The 27587-nt window shown below is 56.9% G+C and overlaps 2 protein-coding genes across 5 annotated transcripts in view; both read right to left on the bottom strand.

Annotated features, from left to right (window-relative positions):
• Positions 1–11562, bottom strand: part of SLC8A2 (solute carrier family 8 member A2) — a 34546-nt gene extending 22984 nt beyond the window's left edge. For both annotated transcript variants that reach the window (XM_070402075.1, XM_070402076.1), the window contains exons 1-2: positions 11481–11562; positions 5327–6017 (exon numbers count right to left, since the gene is read on the bottom strand). In XM_070402075.1, the coding sequence (XP_070258176.1) occupies positions 5327–6001 (675 nt within the window). In that variant the 5' untranslated portion in view covers positions 6002–6017; positions 11481–11562. The remainder of the gene's footprint in view (positions 1–5326; positions 6018–11480) is intronic.
• Positions 11563–15214: 3652 nt separating this feature from the next.
• KPTN (kaptin, actin binding protein) lies at positions 15215–24907 on the bottom strand. 3 transcript variants are annotated; one of them, XM_070402613.1, is made up of 12 exons: positions 24685–24907; positions 24260–24342; positions 24053–24137; positions 23915–23969; positions 22181–22256; positions 22015–22088; positions 21684–21793; positions 21528–21605; positions 20738–20813; positions 19838–19973; positions 19571–19753; positions 15215–16407 (listed from the first exon to the last, which is right to left on the bottom strand). In XM_070402613.1, exons 1-12 carry the CDS (start codon positions 24905–24907, stop codon positions 16279–16281), a joined length of 1308 nt encoding a protein of 435 aa, XP_070258714.1. In that variant the 3' UTR covers positions 15215–16278. The 3 variants fall into 3 exon arrangements, with proteins under 3 accessions (XP_070258714.1, XP_070258713.1, XP_070258715.1); XM_070402612.1 differs by having other exon boundaries at positions 15215–16402; XM_070402614.1 differs by lacking the exon at positions 15215–16407 and adding an exon at positions 18059–18648.
• Positions 24908–27587: the final 2680 nt, after the last annotated feature.

Genomic DNA, 27587 nt, shown 5'->3' with positions numbered 1-27587 from the left:
TCGGTTGCAGGCTCACGGTGTATGCAGGAGGCAACCGATAGCTATATCTCCCACACATTGATGTTTCTCTGTCTTTCCCCTCCCTTCCACTCTCTCTAAAAATCAATGGAAAAAAAATATACTTGGGTGAGGATGAACAACAGCAACAACAAAAAAACACAAAAAAAGATAAGAAAAGAGTAAAAAGGATTTACTATTTGCTGGCCCCAGAGGTATCTTAACAATGAGTCTGGTCGGGGAAATATCTCTTAAGATCCAGTCGCCACACGCCCTTGCCGCTGTGGTTACTGATGGCTCAGGGAAAAGGCAGGACTTGGAAATAGCGAAACCGCACAAAAGCCACCAGATGGGTTTGTGAGAAGAAGCTGTAAAACGAGCCCCCGCCTCCTGGGCACCGAACTGGCCACCGTGTATGTTGGGGGGATTCTCTCTTTATCAGAGGACAGTCTCGAGCCCCTACGATTGGCTTTGCTCCCTGCAGGGAAGTTAAAGGAGACCCTAGCCCAGCGGTTCTCAACCTTCCTAATGCCGCGACCCTTTCATACAGTTCCTCATGTTGTGGTGACCCCCAACCATAAAATTATTTTCGTTGCTACTTCATAACTGTAATGTTGCTACTGTAATGAATCGTCATGTAAATATCTGATGTGCAGGATGTATTTTCATTGTTACAAATTGAACATAATTAAAGCATAGTGATGAATCACAAAACAATATGTAATTATATGTGTGTTTTCCGATGGTCTTAGGCGACCCCTGTGAAAGGGTCGTTTGACCCCCAAAGGGGTGGTGACCCACAGGTTGAGAACCGCTGCCCTAGCAGGTCCCATCTCCCCTGTAGGGCACCCACAGTGAGGGCATATGCACTCGCCCACGGTGGGAGGGGAGTGAGACACCTCAGGTCCCGGTGGACAGGCACGCCCCCCAGCGGGGGATCAGAACTCCAGGGGTGCTGATGGGTGCACATAATTGGGGAGTTCCAGCCTGCTGACAACAGAGACTCATGGGACAGCCCCCCACAATACACGTCCTGCCGACTTCGTTTCGGAACCTCCCACTGGACACTCGTGTCAGTGAAAAGCCTGCTTATAATAATGGAGGGCAGAACTCCACTCTGACTTGTACGTACGAGGCACGCTCCTGGGTGGTTTCATATGCACTAAAGATGCTCGCTTTTAACCTCGTGGCGACCTGGTCCTCTGTTTGAATCCTTGCATGGAATGGTCTCTGACCTTTTCTTTTCTTTTCTTCTTTAAAAGATATTTTTATTGATTTCAGAGAGGAAGGGAGAGGGAGAGCGAGAGATAGAAACCTCAATGATGAGAGAGAATCATTGATCGGCAGCCTCCTGCACGCCCCCTTCTGGGGATCGAACCCGCAACCGGGGCAGGAGCCCTTGGGACCCTTTAGTCCGCAGGCCAGCACGCTATCCACTGAGCCACACAGGCTAGGGTTCGTTGTTTATAAGTGGGTGTTGGCATGGGGCTCCCTCGTCATGACGGTTGAGTAGTCATGCGGAAGCACTGACATGTGGGAATGCACACTGTTCTATGAGAGATTACTTTCCTTTATGTCATAGGTCAGGTGTTACACTGATGTGGGGAAGCCAACAGCAGAGGCAACTTCAAGGTCACTCATGAGAAGAACAGCTCACCCTCTCTCTGTCCCTGGCTGGCTGTTCTAGCCCCTTCCACAGGTAGCAATTCAGCGGATCCTCACGCAGTCCTGTAAAGCTAGCACCAAGATGGCCCCCGGATTACAGGTGGGGAAACCGAGGCACAGAGCACGTGAGGGACTTGCCCGAGATTAGTTACACAGCTAAGAAGCATCAGCGGTGGGATTCGAACCCAGGCCTCTGGCTTCAGGGCCCATGAACTAAACTCCGAGGCTAGAAGACCTCTCTCTTCTTACCTAAGAATTTCCCATCAGCAGAATAAAGGGCATAAAACAAATTGTTTGTTGTCAAAAAGGAGCATTAGGTATGAAGGGCCAAAAACGATTGGTCGAGCCCTGGCCAGTGTTGCCTAGTGGTTAGAGCGTTGGCCTGTGCACCAAAGGGTCTTGAGCTCGATTCCCGGTCAAGGGCACGTACTTGGGTTGCAGATTCGATCCCCAGCCCCAGTTGGGGCACATGCGGAAGGCAACCAATTGATGTGTCTCTCTCACATTGATGTTTCTCTCTCTCTCCCTGCCTCCCTCTCCCTCCCTCTCTTCCACTCTCTCTAAAGATCAATGCAAAGAATATCCTCAGGTGAGGATTAACGACAACAAAGCCCTGGCCGGTGTTGCTCAGTGGTGAGTGTCGGCCCATGAACCAGGAGGTCATCATTCGATTCCCAGTCAGGGCACATGCCCGAGTTTCAGGCTCCATCCCCAGGAGGGGGCCTGCAGGAGGCAGCTGCTCAATGATTCGCTCTCACGAGTGTTTCTATCTCTCCATCTCCATTCCGCTCTCTGAAATCAATAAAAACATATTTTTAAAAAACATTTTAAAAAAAGAACCAGTGGTCTAGTTCAACCCCTTCCATGGTTCAAATGTGAAAACTGAGGCCCAGAGAGGGCACAGGCTTCGCCGGAGGTCACACAGCACTTCTGGGGGGAAGCCAGAGCCAGGCTCATCTCCTCCCTGCCCCGTTCAGCGCATCCAGGAGGAACCCGGGCCGTCTTTATCTCACGCCAGTTCCTTCAGCTGTTTCACAAAATGTCCCATAATCCTGGTCTCTGTGTTCCCCCCAACAGGCCCCTCCGTGGCTGCTTTTCCACCCAGAGCCGTGGCGTCTTATACCCTCTGTTCCCTGCATCCGAGCCAGCTCCTTCTCGGGGGAAACCTCCCCTGCACCCCCATCCCTATCCACCTCTCAGCCGGGGTGTCTAAAATTCTTTTCACAGTTTTGGTGTAAATCCTCATCCAAGACCATTTTGGAAACCTTTTTAACAGCCTGAAAAGTGTGATAGTGTCCTGGCCGGGTAGCTCATTGGTTGGAGTGCCAAGGTTATGGGTTCGATCTCCGATCAGGGCACATACAAGAAGCAACCAACAGCCCAGCCGGCGTGGCTTAGTGGTTGAGTGTCTACCTATGACCCTCAACCTATGAACCAGGAGGTCAGGGTTCTATTCCCAGTCAGGGCACATGCCCTGGTTGCAGGCTCGATCCCCAGTGTGGGGCATACAGGAGGCAGCCGATCCATGATTCTCTCTCCTCTCTCATCATTGATGTTTCTATCTCTCTCTCCCTCTCCTTTCCTCTCTGAAATCAATAAAAATATATTTTTTATTTTTTTAATAAAATATATTTTATTGATTTTTTACAGAGAGGAAGGGAGAGGGATAGAGAGTTAGAAACATCGATGAGAGAGAAACATCGATCAGCTGCCTCCTGCACACTCCCCACTGGGGATGTGCCCACAACCAAGGCACATGCCCTTGACCGGAATCGAACCTGGGACCCTTGAGTCCGCAGGCCAATGCTCTATCCACTGAGCCAAACCGGTTAGGGCTTATTTTTTAAAAAGAATCAGCCATAGCTGGTCTGGCTCAGTGGATAGAGCATCAGCCTGTGGACTGAAGGGTCCCAGGTTTGATTTTGGTCAAGGGCACGTACCCGGGTTGCAGGCTCGATCCCTGGTGAGGGGCGTGCAGGAGGCAACTGATCGATGATTCTCTCTCATCACTGATGTTTCTATCTCTCTCTCCCTCTCCTTTCCTCTCTGAAATCAATAAAAATATATTTTTTTAAAAAAAGAATCAACCAATGAATGCATAAATAAAGGAAAAAACAAATTGATGTCTTTCTCTTTCCCTCCACCCCCTCCTCTAAAATAGATAAATAAAACTTAAAACTAAACACAAAAGAAAGCTGTGACACATTGCTCTGTACTATTGGCCATGAAGCCAGGAAGCTCAGGGCCACAGTAACAGGTTCGTCACAGTGACTGTCCCTCCCTCCCTCCCCCCCTCTCCTCTCTGCCTTCTCATCCCTCAGTTCTGCCTTTGTATCATCTGCAAAGAATTTTTATGCCTCTACCTCCAGATCCTTCCCGGAAAGAAACATTAACTGGTAAAACCTGACAGATATGCATGAATAGATTACACACGTGTGAAGGCATCCTGGGTAGCTTCAAATAAATTATGCATGTGTGCAAATGAATTAGGCAGTCCCATAAATAAATTATGCAAATATAGGCTGCAGTCTCCGGGATTGTGGGAAATAAATTAGGCAGATGTTTTAAACCAGTGGTTCTCAGCCTTCCTAATGCCGCGACCCTTTAATACAGTTCCTCATGTTGTGGTGACCCCCAATTTCATTGTTACAAATTGAACATAATTAAAGCATAGTGATTCATCACAAAAACAATATGTCATTATGTGTTTTCCGATGATCTTAGGCGACCCCTGTGAAAGGGTCGTTCGAACCCCGAAGGGGTCTCAACCCACAGGTTGAGAACCGCTGTTTTAAACGAAGGCTAGACAGTAGGCCGGTTAAGACACTGGACAAACGAGAGGCAGATGAGCATGTGAATGTGGGTGTAAATTATGCAGCTCGGTCTCAGTTTTGTCTCACTATTGGAATAAATTATGCAAAGTGGGCTTTGCTGCGGACTGGGCTTCTACCTGTGCTGATGTGAGTATAAACTACAGTCAAGTGGCATAAATTATCCGAACATCAGAAATCACCGGTGAATGGTGAATGGAGGGTGCGAACCACGACAGAGTTGAGGCGGCAGATGTGGGCATGTATCTTTGTCTGTCCACGGATAAGTTATGCAAATTGCACCCGTTGCCCAAAGCAATTAGCCCTGTCAGAAAACACAAGGCTGGCTTATGCGACCGGAGCATGACTTGTGCAAAGGGGGCGTGTCTTCTGGAAAAAGGAGAAATAAATAATGCAAAGGACAGGGCGAGGAGGAGAATGCGACCACACCGAGCAAATAGCTGGCGACCGGAACGGCGGGATGCGTTACAGAGACCACAAGGCTCCTTAGCACACGGGGCTCCCTTGTGAGAGTGAAAAGGTGGGGCCTTCTGGGTGGGAATATTGCCGGTGGCACACACACCCCCCGCCACTCCCTCCTCCCCCCGCAGCAGAGGAGCCCTTTCCAGGGCCTGGAGCACCATCTAAACATGGCTTGGGAGCACCCTTGGGCCTCCAGCCCCACTTGCCCTCCCTCTCCAGCCGGAAGCTCTTGCTCAGGGCGTGACCGGGCGCCCTCTGGGGTCTGAGCATGCATTTGACACCTGAACCGGCCCCCCCATGCCCAGGGCGCACCCCCCCTGGATTTTGCAGACATGCATGCACCGAGGTGGTGTCCACGGGGCCGTGCTCACCTGGACCACCCCCGGGGAAAAGACGGCCAGGATGAGGTACAGCCAGACGTAGGCGAAGATACTCCAGGAGGCTGTGACAAAGAAGACCCTCAGGTGCTTAATCTTGCGGCTCTCGCCGGCAGGGATGACGTACACGCACACGGCGATGACCACAAACATGTTGAAGGCCGCGCTGCCCACGATGGTGCCCGGGCCCAGCTCGCCCGCCTGGAAGTTGTGGCCGCAGACCTCGATGACCGACAGCAGGATCTCGGGCGCCGAGGAGCCCAGGGCCATGAGCGTGAGGTTGGACACGGTCTCGTTCCAGATGCGGACGGTGCCCACGCTGGTCTCGCCGTTGGCCTTGGTGATGGTGATCTCCTTCTCCTTCGACGTGATGACCTCGATGGAGGCCATGAAGCGGTCGGCGATGATGGACACGCCCAGGAACATGTAGACCATGGCCACAAAGTAGACCACGGCCCGTGCGGCCTTGTCGCCCAGCGATGGGTCGTCGGGCTCCCAGACGGGCAGCAGGACCCCCGGCTGGCAGCGGTTGGAACCCTGGCAGACCCCCGTGCTGGTATCGCTGTCATTGGTGGGGGAAGGTGGCAGAGAGGGGGTCGGGGTAGCTGCCCCCGAGCAGGGGGGAGCCCCCAGGAGGAGCGCAAATCCCACCAAGGCCAGGGGAGCCATGGAGGGTGGCGGGGTCCTGCGGGGGAGGAGGGGGAAGATTGGGTGAGAGGAGGGCACCCCTCCTGGACACACAGGAGTCAAGGCTTGTTGGGGATGGAGAAGGAGGGGGAAGCTGAAGACTAATACAGGGAGGACGGAGACCGAGGGAGGTAGACAGAGACGAAGGGAGAAAGACCCAGAAAGATAAAGACAGACGCACAGCAGATGGGACTGTAAATTGGTCTAACCACTCCAGGGAACCATAGCTGAACAATGTGCACACTACGACTCAGCAATTCCGCTCCCAGGCCTTACCCAGGAGAAACAGGTCATGTGTCCACCAATAGACTAGACACATACAAGAATGTTTAAAATATATATATATATATATATATATATATATTACATTGATTTCAGAGAGAGGAAGGGAGAGAGAGAGAGAGAGAGAGAAACACCAATGATGAGAGAGAATCATTGATCAGCTGCCTCCTGCACATCCCACACTGAGGATCGAGCCTGCAACCCAGACATGTGCCCTGACCAGGAATCAAACCAAGACCTCCTGGTTCACAGGTCAACGCTCAACCACTGAGCCACTCTGGCTGGACTACAAGAGTGTTCATAGCAACTTTACTTCTAATAGCTGCCACTTTGAAACCGCCCAGATGCCTGTCAGCAGCAAAATGGAGAAGTATCATGTGGTCACACGGAGGAATATTACACAGCACTGAAAAGGGAGTGGGCTGCCGATACACCCAACAACACAGATGGATCCCACAGACACGCAATGCATGGATGAAGCCAGACACAAAAAACACAGACTGAATAATTCAGTGGGTGAGGCGAAGGGCTGGAGGCGATTCATTAGGTCAGCGGTTCTCAACCTGTGGGTCGCGACCCCTTTGGCGGTCGAACGACCCTTTCACAGGGGTCACCTAAGACCATCCTGCAGATCAGATATTTACATGACGATTCATAACAGTAGCAACATGACAGTGATGAAGTAGCAACGAAAATAATTTTATGGTTGGGTCACAACATGAGGAACTGTATTTGAAGGGCCAGAAGGTTGAGAACCACTGCCTTAGGTGATTCTAATGGTTCCCAACTTGGCCCTCAGCGCGCTCATGCTCGGAATCTGGGCTGCAGAGGGTGCTGGGGTGTCTGTCTGCCTCAGGTGGGGTTGAGAAGGGGCCGCTGGAGGGCCTGTCACACACACACACCCACCTGGTGGCAGGTGTCTCTCTCCAGTACCCCAGTCTCTGTGAGGTGCACAGTTCCTTAGCAGCTGTGATATATGAACAGTTTTGGAGGTTTTGTCCTGTTTGTGGGTGTGCGGTGCCTACTATTTCAATTCCTCTCTTCCTGCGTCTGGTCCTGGGTTTGAGTGGCCACAAGGTAGACCACGGCCCGTGGGTCTGTCTAGGGTTCTTTTAAAAATGCAAGTCAGCCATAGCCAGTTTGGCTCAGTGGATAGAGCGTCGGCCTGCGGACTGAAAGGTCCCAGGCTCGATTCTGGTCAAGGGCATGTACCTTGGTTGCGGGCACATTCCCAGTGGGGAGTGTGCAGGAGGCAGCTGATCAATGTTTCTCTCTCATCCATGTTTCTAACTCTGTATCCCTCTCCCTTCCTCTCTGTGAAAAATCAATAAAATATATTATAAAAATAAAAATAAAAATGCAAGTCAGTGCACATCTCCCGGCTGCTCAGAACCCTGCGTGGCTCCCTCCTCACTCAGCACCAGCGTCCTCTGCCCCCCTCATAGGGTCTCACACTGTCTGGCCCCCATCCCTCCTCTGGCCTCATCCCCTCCTTCCCCTGCTCACTCGGCCTACTTCCTCCTCGCCAGTCCTGACACCTTGGACACGTGCCGGCCTCAGAGACCTCGCTCCTGCTGTTCCTTTCTCCTCGGGATCTCCTCCACATCCCCCCTCTCTCTCCTCGAGGGGTCCACCCCGATGTCCTCTTCTCTGAACATCTTCCTCACAATGCACCAGCCCTCTTGAAGGAGTCCCCAGCCGCTTCCCAGATGAGCGGACCGAGGCTCAGAGAGGGTCAGTAACTTGCCTGAAGTCCCCCAGCAGCAACTCTGGGGCTCCTCGTCCTAGTTTCTCTTTCCAAGAGTGGCCCTGGCTTCCAGCGCCTCTGCCCCACCCCTGCGTTGCCATGGTAACCCAGCAACCCATCGACAAGGAACTGAGAGAGGAAGGGAGGGGTCCTGCGAGCCTCCACCAGCCCTGACCCCTCTTGGGCCACCAGCCGCTCTTCTCCCAGCACCTGCCATATTTGTCTGAATCAAGAGTCTAGCCCACAGCCTGCTCCCAGCACACCCACCTCCTCCCGGGCGGGCGGGGAGCCGGCTCCTCCTGGAGAGGGAGGCAGAATGTTGGCAGAACCTCCCTGAGAAGGAGTGTGTGTGTGTGTGTGTGTGTGTGTGTGTGTAGGCGGGAGAGAGGGGTGACTCTTAAAGGGCCACCGCACAATTAGCCCCCACCGGCGAGTCCTCTAATGATATGTCTAATTAGCAGCCCCCTAATTAGCAACGACTTAGGCATAATTACAAACCCACCAGGATCCCAAGCAAAGACTCCCGCTCTCCTCCCTCCCTCCTCCTCGGCGTTCAGGAGGAACACGGGCCACCTGGGAGCCAAGCCTTCCTCGGAAGCATCTCACTCCCTCTCTGTGGCAGGGCCAGGGCCCGTGATCCTCCCTCAAGTCTGACCACCTGGCCCACCCCCTGGTCGCCAGGGGCGCCGGGGCCGCCCAGGGCTGCTGCGCCTGCTCTCCCTGCCCACGGAGCAGGCTGGTTCCCTGCCTTTCCCTCAAAAACCTGGTTTCCTCTCACGGAGGCCTCGGGGGAGAAGAGAAAGCACAAGATAAATATTTGTGAAATGAACAGCCGCGAGGCCTGCGCCCTGCGGCTGGGACAGCTGAGCTCCCCTCGTCTGCCTCTGCTTCTCTGTCCATCAGCGGAACTGAAACCTAATCTGGGCTGAGCATCCAGAGGCGACAGGATCAGGTGGAGGCCAGGGAGGGAGCCGGGAGGGCAGATGGACGGTCCCATCTCCGGAGCCATCTCTCTTCTCCCTCTGGTGGGCCGGCGGCCAGCTGGGTCAGTGGTGAGCACCCCGCTTCTGGGACCTCACACACCTCCTGGGACCTCAGCGACCTCCTCCGCAGAGCGGGGCTGCAAGCTTGAGGGGGTCCAGTCTGGTGTGAGGGAAGGGTGGGGGCTCTTCCCTCAGGCCCCACACACTGGGGAGGGCAGCGGCGGTTCCTAACTGTGCTTGTGGGGGGCAAGGGGTGCCTGCCACCCCTCGCACAGATGTGCAAGGTGGGGACCCAGGCTTCGAAATGTGCACATTTACTGCTGCAGGGTGAGCCATGTGTCAGCCTGGGGATCACACACATGTGCACACACACACAAACACACACACACACGGTGAGCCATGCAATATCCCAGCCTGGGGATCACACACTTGTGCGCACACACACACACACACACACTTGGTGAGCCATGGGATGTCACACACACACACACACACACACACACACACGGTGAGCCATGTGATGTCCCAGCCTGGGGATCACACACATGTGCACACACACACACACACACACACACAGGGTGAGCCATGTGATGTCCCAGCCTGGGGATCACACACACATGCACACACACCCAGGCACACACTTGGTGAGCCATGGGATGTCACAAACACACACACACACACACACACACACACACGGTGAGCCATGGGATGTCACACACACACACACACACACAGGGTGAGCCATGTGATGTCCCAGCCTGGGGATCACACACACATGCACACACACCCAGGCACACACTTGGTGAGCCATGGGATGTCACAAACACACACACACACACACACACACACGGTGAGCCATGGGATGTCACACACACACACACACACACAGGGTGAGCCATGTGATGTCCCAGCCTGGGGATCACACACACATGCACACACACCCAGGCACACACTTGGTGAGCCATGGGATGTCACACACACACACACACACACACACACACACACACACACGGTGAGCCATGCGATGTCCCAGCCTGGGGATCACACACACAGTGCTCGTGGGTGAGCTGCAGCCTCAAGTGGGGGCAGAGCAGAGATGGAAACTCCTCTCTCGGGAATCCTGGCCGGTGCTCTTTTAACCCGGCCGGAGCCACGTGGCACCTGGAGACTCAACCGTCGCAGCGGGCTCACTCCAGCCCACTTTCTCTGGGGCCCTTCCCTCCAGGAAAAAGAGGGTGCCCTGGCCGGCCGGGGCCTCTAGCCTCAGAAGGGCCCTCCCGGACCCACCAGGGGCGGTAGAGGAGCTTCTGAGCCCCGTCCCGCGAACCACGGAGAGACCGCCTGAGGCCGGCACACCGTGCGTGAGCGGACGGAGGGGAGGCTGCAGGAGGGGCTGGCGGGGCCTGAGCCAGGACCTAGTGCTGTGCCTGGAGCAGGAAAGGTGCCCAGAAATTGTGAAAAGGCTGAACTTCGAACGGACAAACAGCAAGACGTGTGGAGGTTAGACTGCAGGCAGGACTGGCCGTCTGTGCGAAGAGGAATGGGGAGGTCGGGCAGAAGGCTGGTTCCGTCTGCTCTACACTGGGCACAGGTCAGGGCGCAGGTTGGGGCACAGGTTAATGGACTGGCCTCAGAGCCAGAACCAAGGCGGGGGAGAAGGAGCTCTATCTGCAGGGGAGGCCCGGGAAGGCGGGGAGGTGCGGCGGGGAGGATGGGAGGGACCGGGCTGAGGAAGGGAGAGGAGTTTGGGGGACTCCTCGCCTTCTGGGGGAGCCCACTCCGCAGGGCGTATCTTCTTCCTCCAGGTCTCCCCCGGCCAGGGGCGGGGCCGAGGTGTGTAGGAGAGCGAGCGGGCCGCCGGGGGGAGGAGGCAAGGAGACAGGCAGACAGACGCCCGGACAGATGGAGAGGCGAGAGGGGAAGGGGCAGCAGGAAGCGGGAGACGCGGTGACAGCGGAGACGGAGACAGACGGGGAGAGCGGAGACGGGAAACGCAGATGGCGAGGGGGGACGGAGGGGAGCGGCCGCGCGGACCGGGCAGCGCGAGCCTGACACGGGGATGCAGGGACCGACTCGCCGGACAGAGACCCCCAGGGGTGCAGGCAGGAGAGGAGACCAGACACAGGAAGTCGGGGGCGGGGAGAGAAGGGGGGCGGGAGTGCTCTCGCCCCTCGGTGCCCAGGAGGCACCCCCTCCCCAGCCCCCAGCCCGCCATGCTCCCCGGAAGGCGGAGAGGGGGGCGCTGAGGATGTTGGCTGCTGGCGGCGCCCCCGCCCCTTGGGAAGGCCTGGGTACCCCCCGCCCCTGGAATATGCAGCCCCCCAGCCGCCATCGACGAGTTCGGGGAAAAGCGGCTCCCGGCTCCACAGACGCCCTCACCCCCTCCCACCCCCAACCAGGCTGGGGAACTCTGTCCTCCCGACACCCCCACTAACTGGGGATCTCTTACCTGCAGCCACAGCCTGGGAAGGGTCGCCCCAGCCCTGGGATGGCAGTGGTGGGCGAGTCTGCCCGACAGAGAGAGAGAAGAGGGAGAGGGAGAGAGAGAGAGGAGCTGGAGACTGAGAGGGAGAGCCAGGGAGAGGGGAGGGAGAGGGGATCGAGGGAGGAGAGAAGGAGGGGGAGGGACGCGGGGGAGGGGCGGCTGGAGAGGGAGGGAGGAGGAGCGCTGGGGAGGGAGGAGGAAGAGGCGGGGAGAGGGGAGGCGGCGAGGCGGGGGCGGCTCGGGGAGGGGCCTGGCGCGGGGCGGGGCGGGAGGAGGCCGCCCGCGCCTCCCACCTCCCCCCGGGTTCAGCACCACAGGCAGGGACAGCGGCGGAGGGCGCTCTTCCCATGTTTTGGGGGGGACCTGGAGGGGTCATTCAGAGGCACCCTCCGCCCCCATCCCCAACACACATACCGTCTCTGATCCATAGAAGGGCCAAAGACGCAAAAAATAGCTACAAATAGTCGCCGGCTCCCAGGACTGGGGGGAGGACAGGAATGTTTAGCCACTCAGACCCAAACTCCTGCCAGCGGAAACAACCACAAAGGCGCCGTTAATAATAATAGCAGCAGCTGCCACTCACACCGCCCTCAGCACGTGCAGATGCTACCAACACTTCTTGTAAGCGCTTGACACATGCTGATGCAGCTAACCCTCTCGCCAACCCTGCGAGGTGGACGCTGTTACAGATGGGGAAACCGAGGCACAGGGCGGTGAAGTGTGGCTTCAGGCTCTAGCCCCTTCGCCGCTACACCACACGCTGTCCCGGACCACGGACCTGGCGGGAACCCAGGGAGTGAGCTGCGGAGGACCAGGTGGCCCAGACCAACTCCTGAGCCCTGGAGGGGACACACCCACACACGCCCCTCTCTAGGGTGTGCGCCCTGCACAGACCACACCATCGCTAACCCCCTCCCGGAGCGCCCCCAGGGTCCCCGCCTGCCCCACACGGGGGTGACGGCACAGGTGGGAGACATCCGCTCCCTGCCAATTCCCATACTTGGGCCTGGGTTCTGGGGGATGAGAAGCCAGGGTCACCAAGAAATGGCGGGCTACCTCGTCAAGGCGCCTGCGGAGAGCTGGCGGCTGGGCCTTCGCTGTCAGTGCGGGTGTCACACCGATGGTGGGAGGCCGATGGCCACGGGCCCTCCTCAGGGAGCAGATCGCACCCACCTCTGCCCCAGAGGAAGGAGCCCACCCTCCCACCAGCCTGGTCCTGCTCCAAGTCACTCCCCACCCTCCTGACCGATTCCTGGCCTCTGGTGGGGGAGGCAGACCTTCGTGTCACCCGGCGCTCCACTGGTCAGGGAGGGGGGCCTGGTCACCCAGACCCTCTACTGGTCAGGGAGGGGGGCCTGGTCACCCAGACCCTCCACTGGTCAGGGAGGGAGGCCTGGTCACCCAGACCCTCCACTGGTCAGGGAGGGGGGCCTGGTCACCCAGACCCTCCACTGGTCAGGGAGGGGGGCCTGGTCACCCAGACCCTCCACTGGTCAGGGAGGGAGGCCTGGTCACCCCGGCCCTCCACTGGTCAGGGAGGGGGGCCTGGTCACCCCGGCCCTCCACTGGTCAGGGAGGGGGGCCTGGTCACCCAGACCCTCTACTGGTCAGGGAGGGGGGCCTGGTCACCCAGACCCTCCACTGGTCAGGGAGGGAGGCCTGGTCACCCAGACCCTCCACTGGTCAGGGAGGGGGGCCTGGTCACCCAGACCCTCCACTGGTCAGGGAGGGGGGCCTGGTCACCCCGGCCCTCCACTGGTCAGGGAGGGAGGCCTGGTCACCCCGGCCCACCACTGGTCAGGGAGGGGGGCCTGGTCACCCAGACCCTCTACTGGTCAGGGAGGGGGGCCTGGTCACCCAGACCCTCTACTGGTCAGGGAGGGGGGCCTGGTCACCCAGACCCTCCACTGGTCAGGGAGGGGGGCCTGGTCACCCCGGCCCTCCACTGGTCAGGGAGGGAGGCCTGGTCACCCCAGCCCTCCACTGGTCAGGGAGGGAGGCCTGGTCACTCTGGCCCTCCACTGGTCAGGGAGGGAGGCCTGGTCACCCCGGCCCTCCACTGGTCAGGGAGGGGGGCCTGGTCACTCTGGCCCTCCACTGGTCAGGGAGGGAGGCCTGGTCACCCAGACCCTCTACTGGTCAGGGAGGGGGGCCTGGTCACCCAGACCCTCCACTGGTCAGGGAGGGAGGCCTGGTCACCCCGGCCCTCCACTGGTCAGGGAGGGGGGCCTGGTCACTCTGGCCCTCCACTGGTCAGGGAGGGAGGCCTGGTCACCCAGACCCTCTACTGGTCAGGGAGGGGGGCCTGGTCACCCCGGCCCTCCACTGGTCAGGGAGGGGGGCCTGGTCACCCAGACCCTCTACTGGTCAGGGAGGGGGGCCTGGTCACCCAGACCCTCCACTGGTCAGGGAGGGGGGCCTGGTCACCCCAGCCCTCTACTGGTCAGGGAGGGGGGCCTGGTCACCCAGACCCTCCACTGGTCAGGGAGGGGGGCCTGGTCACTCTGGCCCTCCACTGGTCAGGGAGGGGGGCCTGGTCACCCAGACCCTCCACTGGTCAGGGAGGGAGGCCTGGTCACCCCAGCCCTCCACTGGTCAGGGAGGGAGGCCTGGTCACCCCGGCCCTCTACTGGTCAGGGAGGGAGGCCTGGTCACCCCAGCCCTCCACTGGTCAGGGAGGGGGGCCTGGTCACCCCGGCCCTCCACTGGTCAGGGAGGGGGGCCTGGTCACCCCAGCCCTCCACTGGTCAGGGAGGGGGGCCTGGTCACCCCGGCCCTCCACTGGTCAGGGAGGGGGGCCTGGTCACCCCGGCCCTCCACTGGTCAGGGAGGGGGCCCTGGTCACCCCGGCCCTCCACTGGTCAGGGAGGGGGGCCTGGTCACCCCGGCCCTCCACTGGTCAGGGAGGGGGGCCTGGTCACCCCGGCCCTCCACTGGTCAGGGAGGGGGGCCTGATCACCCCGGCCCTCCACTGGTCAGGGAGGGGGGCCTGGTCACCCCGGCCCTCCACTGGTCAGGGAGGGGGGCCTGATCACCCCGGCCCTCCACTGGTCAGGGAGGGGGGCCTGATCACCCCGGCCCTCCACTGGTCAGGGAGGGGGGCCTGATCACCCCGGCCCTCCACTGGTCAGGGAGGGGGGCCTGGTCACCCCGGCCCTCCACTGGTCAGGGAGGGGGGCCTGGTCACTCTGGCCCTCCACTGGTCAGGGAGGGAGGTCTGAGTCCTCCTGGTGCCAGAGAAGGGGCAGGTCCCATGGCCACAGGCTGCGATCAGCCTTGTCCCCAGCCCCGGGGGCTTTCCATTTAGGACTGACCTCGTCCTCCCCAGCGTGGTGTATCCTGAGTCCCACCTCAGCATTCCCCGGGGATCTAACGCAATTACTTCCTGCTGGGGTCCAACCTTGGCCCTTGGGGTCCAACCTCAGCATTACCCACAGGTCTAGCCTCAGACCCTCTGCAGCTGGACAGCTCCCCACTGTGTCCTTCACACCCTTTCCTCTCCTTCGAGGATCCATCTCCTCGCTTCCCCACTGGTTCTAGTCTCAGGTCCAGAGCTCTCCACGGGGGTCTCACCGTCCTCCCTGCAGGTCTAACCCCAGCTTAATATCCTGTGCACACCGAAAATATATTCTTTGCTGATCTGACACACAAACACAAAAAGGTGTAATTTTTATTTGTTCATACCAAACGGCCGTTGTTGTGTTGGCTGGTGTCATTTAAGAAATATACTTTTATTTTTATTTATTTATTTATTTTTTGTTAATATATTTTATTGATTTTTTACAGAGAGGAAGGGAGAGAGACAGAGAGCCAGAAACATCGATGAGAGAGAAACATCGATCAGCTGCCTCCTGCACATCTACTGGGGATGTGCCCGCAACCCAGGTACATGCCCTTGACTGGAATCGAACCTGGGACTCTTCAGTCCGCAGGCCGACGCTCTATCCACTGAGCCAAACCGGTTTCGGCAAGAAATATACTTTTAAAATTGATTTCAGAGACAGAGAGGGAGAAGAACATCAATGATGAGAGAGACATCAACCATGGATCAGCTGCCTCCTGCACGCCCCCTCCTGGGGATCGAGCCACACTCAGGCATGTGCCCTGAGAATCCAGCTGGCGACCTCTTGGTTCACAGGCTGGTGCTCAACCACTGAGCCACACTGGCCATGTGGCTGCTGTCGTTTTTTTTACTTGACAATCTAAGCCTGTCAGAGGTCCGTGCCCTGACTAAACAGTCAGGTGCGGCATGCTTTAACACATCTCGCGGCACCAGCTGAAAACCGCTGTCCTGTAGTCTGGTCTTTTCCACAGCGGTTTGACCTCAGCCTTTCGGCGAGGGCCCAGCCTCATTTCTCTCCTCCGAGGTCTACACTGCGGCCTCTTCTCAGTCCTGCCTCTGGTCTATCCCTGGATCCTCTCTCCCATGTCCCCCTCCCTCCGTTCTTCTGGCTGAGTCCAGCCCAGCACCGAGCGCCAGGCTCTCAGGATTCGCTTGCTGAACAAAAGAATAAAGACAACGGGAAGTCCAGCTCCTCGGGACATAAACGCAATCGGTGGCTGGCCAGGCCTCACCTGCAGCGGAAGGGGGGCTGGGTGAGATCACCCCGTTTGCAATGGGAACACTGAGGCACAGAGGAGTGCGCTAGGTGAGGTCGCAGGGTGCCCTGGGGGCTGGCCAGGCATGCCCTCCTTCAGGACTCTTCCCCCCAGGAAGGGCTGGAGGTGAGCACCCTAATGGGGGCTGGGGGGGGGGGGGTGTTCAGGAGGCCGATGTCCCAGCAGGCCCTGGGCCCACCCTGTCCCCCAGCACTTGTGATTGACGTCTCCTCTGCTCCACTTGGTGCCGAAGCCGCGTCAGGACCAGCTCCGAGGCCTGAATCAGACTGTGCTGGGGGAACGAGAGAGAGGGCGGGGCTGAGAGAGCTGGGGGGTGCAGGCCAGACCACCCCAAAGGCCCGGAGCCCAGCCATGGCGGGGGCCTGAGAGCAAACCAGTGTGTGGGTGGGACAGGTGTCTGTCAGGCGAAGGTTAGACACAGGGGGCAGCCTTCAGTGAATTTCCAGTGGGAGGAGCCAAGCCTGGGCCCGACTGTTGGTCTGAGGTTAGAAGTTGATGAAAGAGATGGGGTGGATCAAGATATGAGAGAGACTGCGTTCTATGGGAGGGAGGTCTGACCCTGGAGAGGCCGAGGTGAGGCCACAGGCAGAGACACAGGTGACACGCTGGAGGAAAGGAGAGGCCGACAGGACAGAGGCGGGCAGAGCAAAGCGGACAAGAGAGGAACGTCCCACATGGGGGGGGTGGGGCTCGGAGCTAGATGGCTGGGGAGTCTGAGGTGGGACCGTCATAGGAGGGACAGAAATCTCAGTGAAATGGCTCGAAACGGATCGCAGTGTGGGGTGACGGGAGGGTCAGAGCCCAGCGAAGGGCAGTCCTGCTGCCGCAGTCACACCGCAGACACCTCCCCTGTGGCCTAACCTCAGAGCTTTCCAATGAGATGAACCTATGCCCTTTCCATTTTTAAAAAAATTTATACAACGCCCCCCCCCACACACACACACATCTCCTATATACAAAAACCCTAATATGCAAATTGACTGAACAGCGGAACGACCGGTTGCTATGACATGCACTGACCACCAGGGGGCAGACCCTCAAAGCAGGAGCTGCTTCCTGGTGGTCAGTGCACTCCCACAGGGGGAGCGCCACTCAGCCAGAAGCCAGGCTGACAGCTGGCAAGTATAGCAGCAGTGGCAGGAGCCTCTCCCCTGAGGGGTCCTGGACTGCCAGAGGGATGTCTGACTGGCAGCTTAGGCTCGATCCCCCAGGGAGCAGGCCTAAGCCAGCAGGTGGACATCCCCTGAGGGGTCCCAGACTGTGAGAGGGCACAGGCCGGGCTGTGCACCGGGCCTCTAGTATTTTATAAAGAGAAAGAGAGAGATACATCGATTTGTTGTTCCACGTATTTTTGCACTTTTGGCTGATTCCTGTATGTGCCCTGACTGGGAGCAAACCCACAACCTTGGTGTATTGGGACAGCACTCTGACTAACGGAGCCACCCCGCCAGGGCCCTATGCCCTTTCTATGAGGCTCTAACCTCAGACCGCTCCGGAGCCTAACCTCATTCCATTTTACTCGGGTCTAAACTCATCCACTGGTTCAACTCAGACCCTTCCCCTGGGGTCTGCCCTGCATGGGTGCCCTGAGGTCTGACCTAGGCCATTCCCCTGAGGGACAGACGGGAGGACAAGCCCAAGCAAGACTCAGAGGAGGCAGTAAGGTTAGACGCAGCAGAGAGAACCCAGGCTGGACAACACGGGAAAGGACCCTGGGATCGGACCAGGTGGAAGGAGAAGCAAATACCACGTCAGGAAACGCATACTCACCATGGCCTAAGGCAGCGGTTCTCAACCTGTGGGTCGCGACCCCTTTGGGGGTCAAATGACCCTTTCACAGGGGTCGCCTAAGACCATCGGAAAACACAGATATAATTACATATTGTTTTTGTGATTAATCACTATGCTTTAATTATGTTCAATGTGTAACCATGAAAATACATCCTGCACATCAGATATTTACCTTACAATTCATAACAGTAGCAAAATTACAGTTATGAAGTAGCAACGAAAATAATGTTATGGTTGGGGGTCACCACAACATGAGAAACTGTATTAAAGGGTCGCGGCATTAGGAAGGTTGAGAACCACTGGCCTAAGGGGTGGGGGTTGGGCCATGGGGCAAAGGTCAGAGGTCAGTCTATATTAGCAGGAAGTGAAACTGCAATGGAGGGTCCCGGGTTGGACCCTGGACCACTGGAACGGCTGGATATGAGACTGTGACAGGGGAAACGGCACTCAGGCTGCTTGGGAGGGTCAGAGGGCAAAGTACAGCAGAAAGCTGGACAGTGGGCCACAGTTTGCAGGCTTGACCACAACAGAAAGTTGGGAGGTTGGACTAAGGAAGGGCTCGAGGTGGCCAGAACAGAAAGCTGGGGGCTGGCTGGGGAAGAAGGGCTGAAGGCCGCACTGCGGGCAGGGAGGGAAGTGGGGCTCCGGGGCTGGAAGCTCAGCAGCTGCTGCTGGGAGACCACGGCCAGAGTGAGGCTGGTCCCGCACACAACAGGGGTGGCTGCAGCGAGGAGGGCACAGTCATGGGGGCAAAGGGAAGGATGGAGGTCAGATCACAGGGGCAGGTCTGGGCCAGGCCACAGGGAAGAGACGAGGTGACAAAGCATAAGGAATGAAGGACAAAAGTCAGGGAGGCTGAGGGGCACTGGGGAGACAGATGCTGCATCAGAATCCCCTTCACTGGTGGGTGCTCCCCTAGCTGTGAGTGCTCCCCCAGCTGTGAGCGCTCCCTCCAGCTGTGAGCGTTCCCCCAGCTGTGAGTGCTCCCTAGCTGTGAGTGCTCCCCAGCTGTGAGTGCTCCCATCCAGCTGTGAGTGCTCCCCCAGCTGTGAGTGCTCCCCCTAGCTGTGAATGCTCCCCCAGCTGTGAGTGCTCCCTCCAGCTGTGAGTGCTCCCCCAGCTGTGAATGCTCCCGCAGCTGTGAGTGCTCCCTCCAGCTGTGAGTGCTCCCCCCAACTGTGAGTGCTCCCCCAGCTGTGAGTGCTCCCCCAGCTGTGAGTGCTCCCTGCCAGCTGTGAGGGCTCCCATCCAGCTGTGAGTGCTCCCCCAGCTGTGAGTGCTCCCCTAGCTGTGAGTGCTCCCTCCAGCTGTGAGTGTGCTCCCTCCAGCTGTGAGTGCTCCCTCCAGCTGTGAGCACTCCCCCCAGCTGTGAGTGCTCCCATCCAGCTGGGAGTGCTCCCCCCAGCTGTGAGTACTCCCAGCTGCCCCTTTTCCTGGGAGCTCTCCTGAGTCAACAGGAACCACTTCCCAGAAAAAGATTACCCCCATGCCACAGAGGGGGCCTGAAGCCAATCCCCTTGCCTGAAGGTGAGAGAATGTACCCCCCACCACACATTCCCGTGAACACGCCCTCAATCAAGCAGATGTACGAAAACCCCATCTCAGGCTCCGCTTCCAGGGACCCAACCCGCGGAGCCCGCTACCTGCAGGATGTGCACGCCCTTCAGGGAGACCACGGCGAGCTCCCGCAGCCCGTCCCCGGTCAGGTCCACGTGCGCCATGGCCAGCAGCGGGCTGGGGAAGCTCCTCTGCCACAGCAGGCGGAATCCGCGCTCGGCCTCGGGGAGCCCCGACTCGGGGCCGCAGTACTTGTAACAGAGCAGCTCCTGCAGGGGCGAGGGGCTGGGTTACCCAGGGCGGCGGGGACAGTGGCGGGGAGGGCGGGTGTCAGCCCTTCCCTCAGGTCCTACCTGCCCATAGGTGGCCACCAGGACTTCCGGCTGCCCGTCCAGATCCACATCGGTGACCAGACCACAGAGGACGCTGTCAAACTGGTCACTGCCAGGCAAGAGAAGCTGGTCCTCCAGCCCCCGGCTCAGCAGGTCCCTGAGGGTCCCCAACACAGGGGCAGGCTGAGGTCAGATCACAGCGCCCACCACCCTTAGGGCCAGACCCTGGGCCAGGGCCCACACACCTCCACGTCGAAGGTCTGCACACCCTCCTGAAGCCTGGACACCCCCCTCATCTCCCTCATCTCCAACCTGATCATCTTCCTCTCCACCAAGGGGAGCTCAAATCCCTTACTCCGACTGCCCACCGGCTACTCCCCCATCTGGAGCCCCATCCCTCCCCCTGGAGGTGGGACCATCTGATTCCCAAATGGAAACTGACATGGGCCCCTGGGGGATCTAGACACCCTCACTGTCCCCATGGAGCCTGGAGAGCTTGGTCCCCATTGGGGCCTCCTCACTGCCCATCAGGTGTGCCACAGCTGCCTCGTGCTGGTTCACCAGAGGAAATGCTCACAAGCTTGGCAAGCCTGCTGCTGGCATCGTGTCAGTGGCCTGAACTCCCCCGTGGCGGGAGTATTTACACCATGGGAACCGGCAAATGCTACCAATCAAGCTTTTCTCACACACGAAGACGGTCGTTACACACCTGCCAGCAGGCTTTCTCCCCTCCTCCTGGGAGGGCGGACAGCTCGTGCCCATCCAAGACCTCCACGTACCCCTACAAGTTCTAGACTTAAACACTTGCACCCACTCCCTGGGACATGAACACCTTCACCTGCCCAGCCCTGAACCACCTCACCCAGAGGGACAAGGTCAGACCACAGAGCAAAGGGCAGCCACGCGCCCCGGGCCCCTCACCGATACACCACTGCCGGCTCCAGCATGCTGGCCACGAGCACGCTGTACTCTTCCCGCTGCGGCCCGTCCTCGGTCTCTGGAGAGAGAACATGAATGGGGGGTAGGTCTGAGAGGACAGGCCCAGCGTCCTCCTCGGACCTCCCTCCCCTCGGTGAGAGGAACAGAGGTTGGACCTCAGGAGAAAGACCCGAGGGTGTGCTACAGAGGGAGGGGCAGAGCTTAGGCGAGGAGAGAGTGACCGAGGTCAGAGACCAGGAGGACACGTCTGGGGTTAGACCACGATAGCAGAAGAGGCAAAAGCTGGTGACAGCAGGGAGGTCCAAGGCGAGGCCACAGTAGGAATGGCGGTGGGAGGAAAAATAAACACCAGCCTGGGGGACAGATGGCAGCTGGCCGAGGTCAGGCCCAGGGAGACGGCAGCGAAGGGCGGACCCCGGTAGGAGGAGCAGAGCCACATGCGGGGGGAGAGGGGAGACCTTGAGGGCGAGACAGCGAGGCCTCAAGAAAAGCCAAGGCAGAGAGCACAGCGCGAGAGTAAGGACAGAGCAGGGAGCAGAGAAAGCCACAGCGCAGGGGTGAGGTCAGACCCCCAGCGAAAGGCAGAGGAGACCACAGGGGCGGGAGCTGGAAGGGAGACCTGAGGGTGTGGAGGGAGGGGAGGGACAGACTGCAGCTCGGGGGGCAGGCGGGAGGGACCAGGGGAGGGATGAGGGCTGGACGCGGGAGCAGGGCACAGATACGGGTGCGGGGTCGCCGAGCCTGCAGTTGTCCCCCCATGTCCAGGGCTCACCCTCGGGGGCCGACAGGCTGAACACGATCACGCGGGAGATAGGGCCGTCCTGCAGGATCGTCCACGTCTGCAAAACCTCTGCGGGGAGGGGGGGGCACTCAGGGCCCTGCCGCCGCCCTCAGCCTCTCACCCCTACCCCCCAGGCCCCGCCATCACCTCGACTCCGCTGGTCCACGTGGGCTACGCGGACGTAACCACTCTGACAGCCGAGGGCTGACAGTCGCCGGGATGTGCCGGGGAGGTTGTGGACGTCCAGCCAGAGGACACTGGAGGGGGAGCGGGCGGACAGAGGGGCCATCACGGGGTCCCAGTCCCTCATTCCACCTCCCCACCCGGCCCTCCCTGTGGCCCTGGGACCCTCGCTGCTGCTGGATTTCTCTGAGGTACTCCCCGCCACCCCATTTCTCTAGGGGTCCATTCCCACAACCTGGTTTCTCTGCGGCCACCTGCCCTGGTCCCGTACGGCCGCCCTCAGGGGCTCTCCTACCTGCTGGTCAGGTTGGTGAGTTCTGGGAAGAGATTTTCCACGGGTTGTTCCTCAAACTGGTGCAGCCCCTCGTTCTGGGAGAACCAAGACCCAACCCCCGCTTGGATCAGTGGCCATCCCGACCACGCCGGCAGGGCTGTGCCCGCCACGCCTCCCCCTGCCTCACCTCCTTGTAGAGATGAATGGCCGGGTCATTCCCGCTCAGGAGAAACACGGTCTCCAGCTGATCCCCGACCTGGACCCTGAAAGCAGAGACATCTAGGACCCCAGTGTGGCACAGCCTGACAGTGGCAGAGTCTGTGCAAAACCTCTGCCTGCAAGAACCCTAACGCTGAGGGATCCAGACACTGGATCCAGGGCCAGAACCTCAGGATGCAGAACTATAGAAAGCTAGCATGCGAGAACCTCCCATTTCTAGAGCCCTCGTCTTCTAGATCAGTGGTTCTCAACCTTGGCTGCACATGAGAATCACCTGGGAATCTTTTTAAAATCCTGATTTCTGAGCCTCATCCTCCAGAAATTCTGTTTCTTTGTGATGGGGTGGGGCCACAACATTAGTAACAAAAAAACAGAATATCCGGAGGATGAGGCCCAGAAATCAGGATTTTAAAAAGATTCCCAGGTGATTCTAATGTGCAGCTAAGGTTGAGAACCACTGTGCTAGAGTCTTCATTCCGGATGAGATTTAGAAATCCTATATAATAAAAGGCTAATATGCAAATTGTCCCTACTGGGGAGTTTGACCAACTGGGAGTTAGATGTGTGCTGACCACCAGGGGGCGATGCGGAACATGATGGGCGTTGGCGATGTGGCAGTGGAGGCACTGCCTGCCCAGAGTGGGACTGTGGCGGGATGGTGGAGCAGGTGAGCGAGCGGTGCCAGGCCAAGGCGGCAGGTAGCCAGGGGAAGGGAGGCCCCGGCCGGTAGCCGAGAGGGACCCTATCAGTGCACGTGCACTGGGCCTCTAGTGTAATATAAAGCTCTAGAGTGGGTTGCAGGAGCCCAGGACACTAGAATCTCTCTTTCTCTAGAACTAGTTCTGTTCTCTGTCTCCTTTAAATTACTAGGCCTTGTATAAACTGCCACCAAGGATATTGAGACACAGAATGGTAGAACATCCAGATCCTAGAATCCAGAAAATCAGTTTCTAGAACTCTCACCTGCTAGAGCAGAGGCTGGGAAACTATGACTCCACAGGTCAAATCCAACCTACCATCTGTTTTTATAAATAAAGTTTTATTGAAACACAGTCATGTCCACTCATTTACATAGTCAATGGCTGCTTTCTTGCTATAACAACAACAGTAGTTGTGACGGAGACGGTCTGGCCCTTAAAAGCCTAATCTTTACCGCATTTGCCGGCTGGGCCTTTACAGAAAAAGTTTGCTAGCACCTGTGCCAGACCATTGGTGTCTAGGATGGAATCCAGAGCTCTAGAATGGAATTCTCATAGTGTGGGATTCTAGAACCCCAGTATTCTAGATGATCTGTAGGGTCGCTCCTTGAAATAGGACAATGTTAGGACATTATCATGACAGAACCTCAGAATTATCAAACTATAGTACTTTCGGTTCCTGGAATCTCAGAGCTTGCAACTCTAGAAAACAGCATTTCTAGCTCTTGGAATATCCAAATCTAGAAACGGAGGACCCGAGAACCCGAGAATTCTAGATATCTAGAACACGGGTGCTCAATGAATTCTGATGACCTAGTTTGGTGATAACAAAATGGTAGCCCATCAGCCACGCGTCTGGTCCACGGACACCTTAAACGCACGATGCTCTTAACAAACAAAACTAGAATGTGATTGTCTAGGGGCAGGTTTGCGGTCTCCTTTGCTAAGCCCCTCCCCTGCAGGTACACCCCCACCCCATTGTACCCCATCCCAGGCTTACTCACTCCGCATGGCACAGCTGGAAAGGAGTGAACCGGAGTTCCAGGTTCAGGCAGCTCTCTGCAGGGGGAGCACAGGTAGATGGGCACGAGGGACCTCCAGGCCCCCTCCCCGCCCTCTCCCTCCCTCCAGGCCACACTTACGGGCAATGGAGTCGAGGTTGTACTCAGAGCCAGGCTCATAGTCACAGTAAATGTTAAGGAAGGGGCTGCCTTTGTCCCCTGAATCCTGTGGAAGGAAACTGGCCTCAGGGGAGAGTAGGGCTGGCAGGAGGGATCTGGGTCAGATTCAGTGGGATCCACATGTGTGTAAGGAGGAGGGAATGGGTAGGTGGAGGGGGCTCTGGGTACCTTGATGAACGTGATCCCCACAACCAGGCCACGCTTTGGGGGCGACTTGTTGAAAGTGTCGATGGAGACAATCTCGGCATCCACTGGGAGGGGATAGTTCAAAGTTCAAGTTTCAGGCAATAACTCCAATCATAGTGACCCCTGACCTCTAGGACTCCATAACCTTTAACACTGCAATGATCGTGATCTCTGAATCCTATTGAGTCCTGATCACCATCATCATGGGAGCAGAGATCCTGAATCCTAACCACTTCCAGGCTCCGATTATCCCTGCCCTCTGACCCCAACGCCTCCTGATTATCAGCTCCGACCCCCTTCAATCACCCTGGTCCCATTTTCCCATCATAGTGATCCGGCTCAGACGGAGCCTCAGAAGCCTTCTCAACACCATATTCCCGGCCCTCCGGCCCCACAGCGCCACGCACCGGGTATGTAATTGAACTGCAGCTCCTTGGCCACCGGCCGGATTTTCTGTCGGAGGTCTTGGTAGCGGAAGCCCAGCACCTTGCCTTTAAGGGTGGCAGCCAGAAGCTCCCCGCGCCCGCCCGCGCCGCCCGCCAGGCCGTACACGTTGCTCTGCGACGAGAAGCGCGTGAAGCTGTCCTCGCGCAGCGGGCAAGGCTCCGCGGCCACGGCCGCCTCCCCCATCGCGCGCCCCAGCCACTCACTCCCGCGGCCCCGCGCGGCCCGCCCTGCCCCACCCCACGCTCCCGAAGCGACCGGGGCCTCGGGGTGCCCGTTCGTCGCGCAGACTGATGATGTCAGCAGCCGCGTCTCTGCCCTTTACCAAGATGGCCGCCAGGCCTCCCCGGAGACTTGACCCCAACGCGCCTGCGCGCTATGTGGACTGTAGATAACTCCCACAATAAAGTTTAATATATGTCAGGAACTGTTTGTTCTAAGCGCTTCCCATCTATCGATTTATTTAAAACTCAGAAGCAGTCTGAGATAGTTACTGTGCTTTATGCACGAAGGAACTGAGGCACACAGAGGTAAAAGTAAGATCACACACTTAGTAAGAAGTAGTATTATAACCCAAATAAGACCGCACCAATAGTTTGTTAATCACATCACTTTTAAAATGGTGAAATGGCCCGGCCTGTATGACTCAGGGGTGGAGCATCTACCTATGAACCAGGAGGTCACGGTTCCATTCTGGTCAGGCACATGCCCGGGTTTCCAGCTAGATCCCCCGAGGGCCGTGCAGGAGGCAGCCCATCCGTGATGTTTCTCTCCCTCTCCCCTCCTCTCTGAAGTCAATAAAAATACATTTATGAAAGGAAATGCCTGTTGCTTCAGCTAATCAATTGGCTCTCAGGAATAGCTTTGAATATTAGATGAGAGTCTCATCTATATGTAGACATGCTGCTACTCATCCCGGAATATCAATTCTAATTGAGAAACTGGCTGATTACTTTCAATTTGGCTTTGAATTAATTTTTTCAAACCAACATCTTGATGGTTTCAAGTTGTTTCTAATTAAAACATTGAATATATATATATATATATATATATATATATATATATATAAAATAAAATGGTGAAATGCATTCTTCTTACCCCAAAGAAAGGTCTAGCTATCTGTCCTCACAAATAACCTCCTCCTTTATTGAATGGCTTTGTGCCAGTCACTTTGGCTGGATTATCCCATTGAATCCTCACAACCATCCTATTGTTACCCAGCATTCACTGGGCACTATGTGCCACACATCCTTTCCAAATTTACCTCGATAACCTTGCAACAATCCTGCAGAGGTTTATTTATTAGCCCACTTTATAGAGGATGAAAGTGAGGCTCAGGGAGAGTAAGTCCCTTGACTGATAGGCTAGAAAGGAGTGGACAGGATGTTAACTAGGTGTTTCTAATGAAGGGGGACATTAAGACATTTGGGGGTGAGTCTGTGCCAGTAACCTGCCTTCTAACCACACTCCATTGATGCCTGCAGAACCCGTTTCTCAGAATACTCCCATTTTACAGAGGGGCCATAAACAAAGAATGTAACAGCTTAGCTAGAGGAGAGGTCACCACCCAGACCAGGCATTTGGATACAATGTAACTCCCCCATTCTGACTGACTCAGGAGGGGCTGTGGAAGCCCCCCACAACAGCCTGGTGATTAGGAAACAGATAGAAAACAAAGAATCCAAAGGGTATAAAAGGAAAGCTTCCTCCATATTCACTCACTCAGGATTTGGAGAACTGACCCGGAGTCATTGTACTAGTACATCTGAAAGTAAATGGGTTTATCCTGGGTCTCTGAGTACTCCCTGTGTATTCTTTCAGTCGCCTGGGAAATTCTGTAACACTAAATCCAGGGTCTTAGGAGAGCTTCCTGAGTATTTTGTCCCTAGAATGACAGGACAGGCTTGGGGACCCTTTACACCTGTATAGTTTCCAGAGTTGGCCAACTTTCTTTTTTAAAGCAAGAATCATTCTTTTAAAAAATATATTTTTATTGATTTCAGAAAGGAAGGGAAAGGGAGAGAGGAACATCAGTGATGAGAGAGAATCATGGATCGGCTGCCTTCTGCACACCCCACACTGGGGATCGAGCCTGCAACCCAGGCATGTGCCCTGACCGGGAATCAAACTGTGACCTCCTGGTTCATAGGGCCACGCTCAACCACTGAGCCATGCTGGCCGGGCTAGAGTTGGCCAACTTTCCTGTCACCTCCCTCCAGGCAGAAAGAATACATATACACAGATTGCAAGATCCGAGACGGCAGTAACATCCCCAGCATGTGGACTACAAGGCCTGACACAAAGCAAGCATTCAGTAAATGTGTTAAAAACCTACAGAGATGTGCCAGTCCTTTGCCAGACGGTTACATAAGAGACATAAAAGGCAAGTTCTCAAAGGCAGGTTGGATGTGGAGGGGGAATGTGTCAGCCCCAGATCTCTGCATCTGGGGAGTGAAAGCCTTCGAGGGCAGGGTCTGGCTCCAGGGTGAAGTGCTGTATCCCCAGGTACTGGACTAGGGCAGGCACAGTAGATGCTTAGTCAATACTCGCTGAGCGACTAGCATGTGGGGTCTAGTTCTGCTGCTTCTGAAGAAGGCTTTCTCCAGGCTTCTACCTCACATGGTAACCTCTAAACGACATCTCTTAAGAATTGTTGAGCGAATGAATAAATGAAGTTCTAGTTTGGAAAGGATTGTCTTGTTCAGTGGTTTCCAACCCTACCTGCTCTTTTGAATTGCCTGTGGAACTTTCAGGAAATAAAAAAAACCCCAAAGGGTGGGGAACCACAATTTATCAGGGTGTGATCCAAGCTTAAGTACTTTTTCTGATTTCCAGCACAGCCAGGGTTGAGAATTACTTTTTCAGT

This window comes from Myotis yumanensis, unplaced genomic scaffold, assembly GCF_028538775.1.
Source record: "Myotis yumanensis isolate MYYU_CA2020_CCGP unplaced genomic scaffold, mMyoYum1.0.hap1 SCAF_23, whole genome shotgun sequence".
Taxonomy (NCBI): domain Eukaryota; kingdom Metazoa; phylum Chordata; class Mammalia; order Chiroptera; family Vespertilionidae; genus Myotis; species Myotis yumanensis.
This window is presented reverse-complemented; position numbering and strand designations above follow the sequence as displayed.

Excerpts from the sequence above, each read along its gene's own strand:
- KPTN (XM_070402612.1), bottom strand. The coding sequence starts at position 24,907 with ATGGGGGAGGCGGCCGTGGCCGCGGAGCCTTGCCCGCTGCGCGAGGAC. Across the intron at positions 24,138-24,259 it reads TGGGGATCACGTTCATCAAG|GATTCAGGGGACAAAGGCAG; the intron begins GTACCCAGAGCC and ends TTCCTTCCACAG. Across the intron at positions 23,970-24,052 it reads CAACCTCGACTCCATTGCCC|AGAGCTGCCTGAACCTGGAA; the intron begins GTAAGTGTGGCC and ends CTCCCCCTGCAG.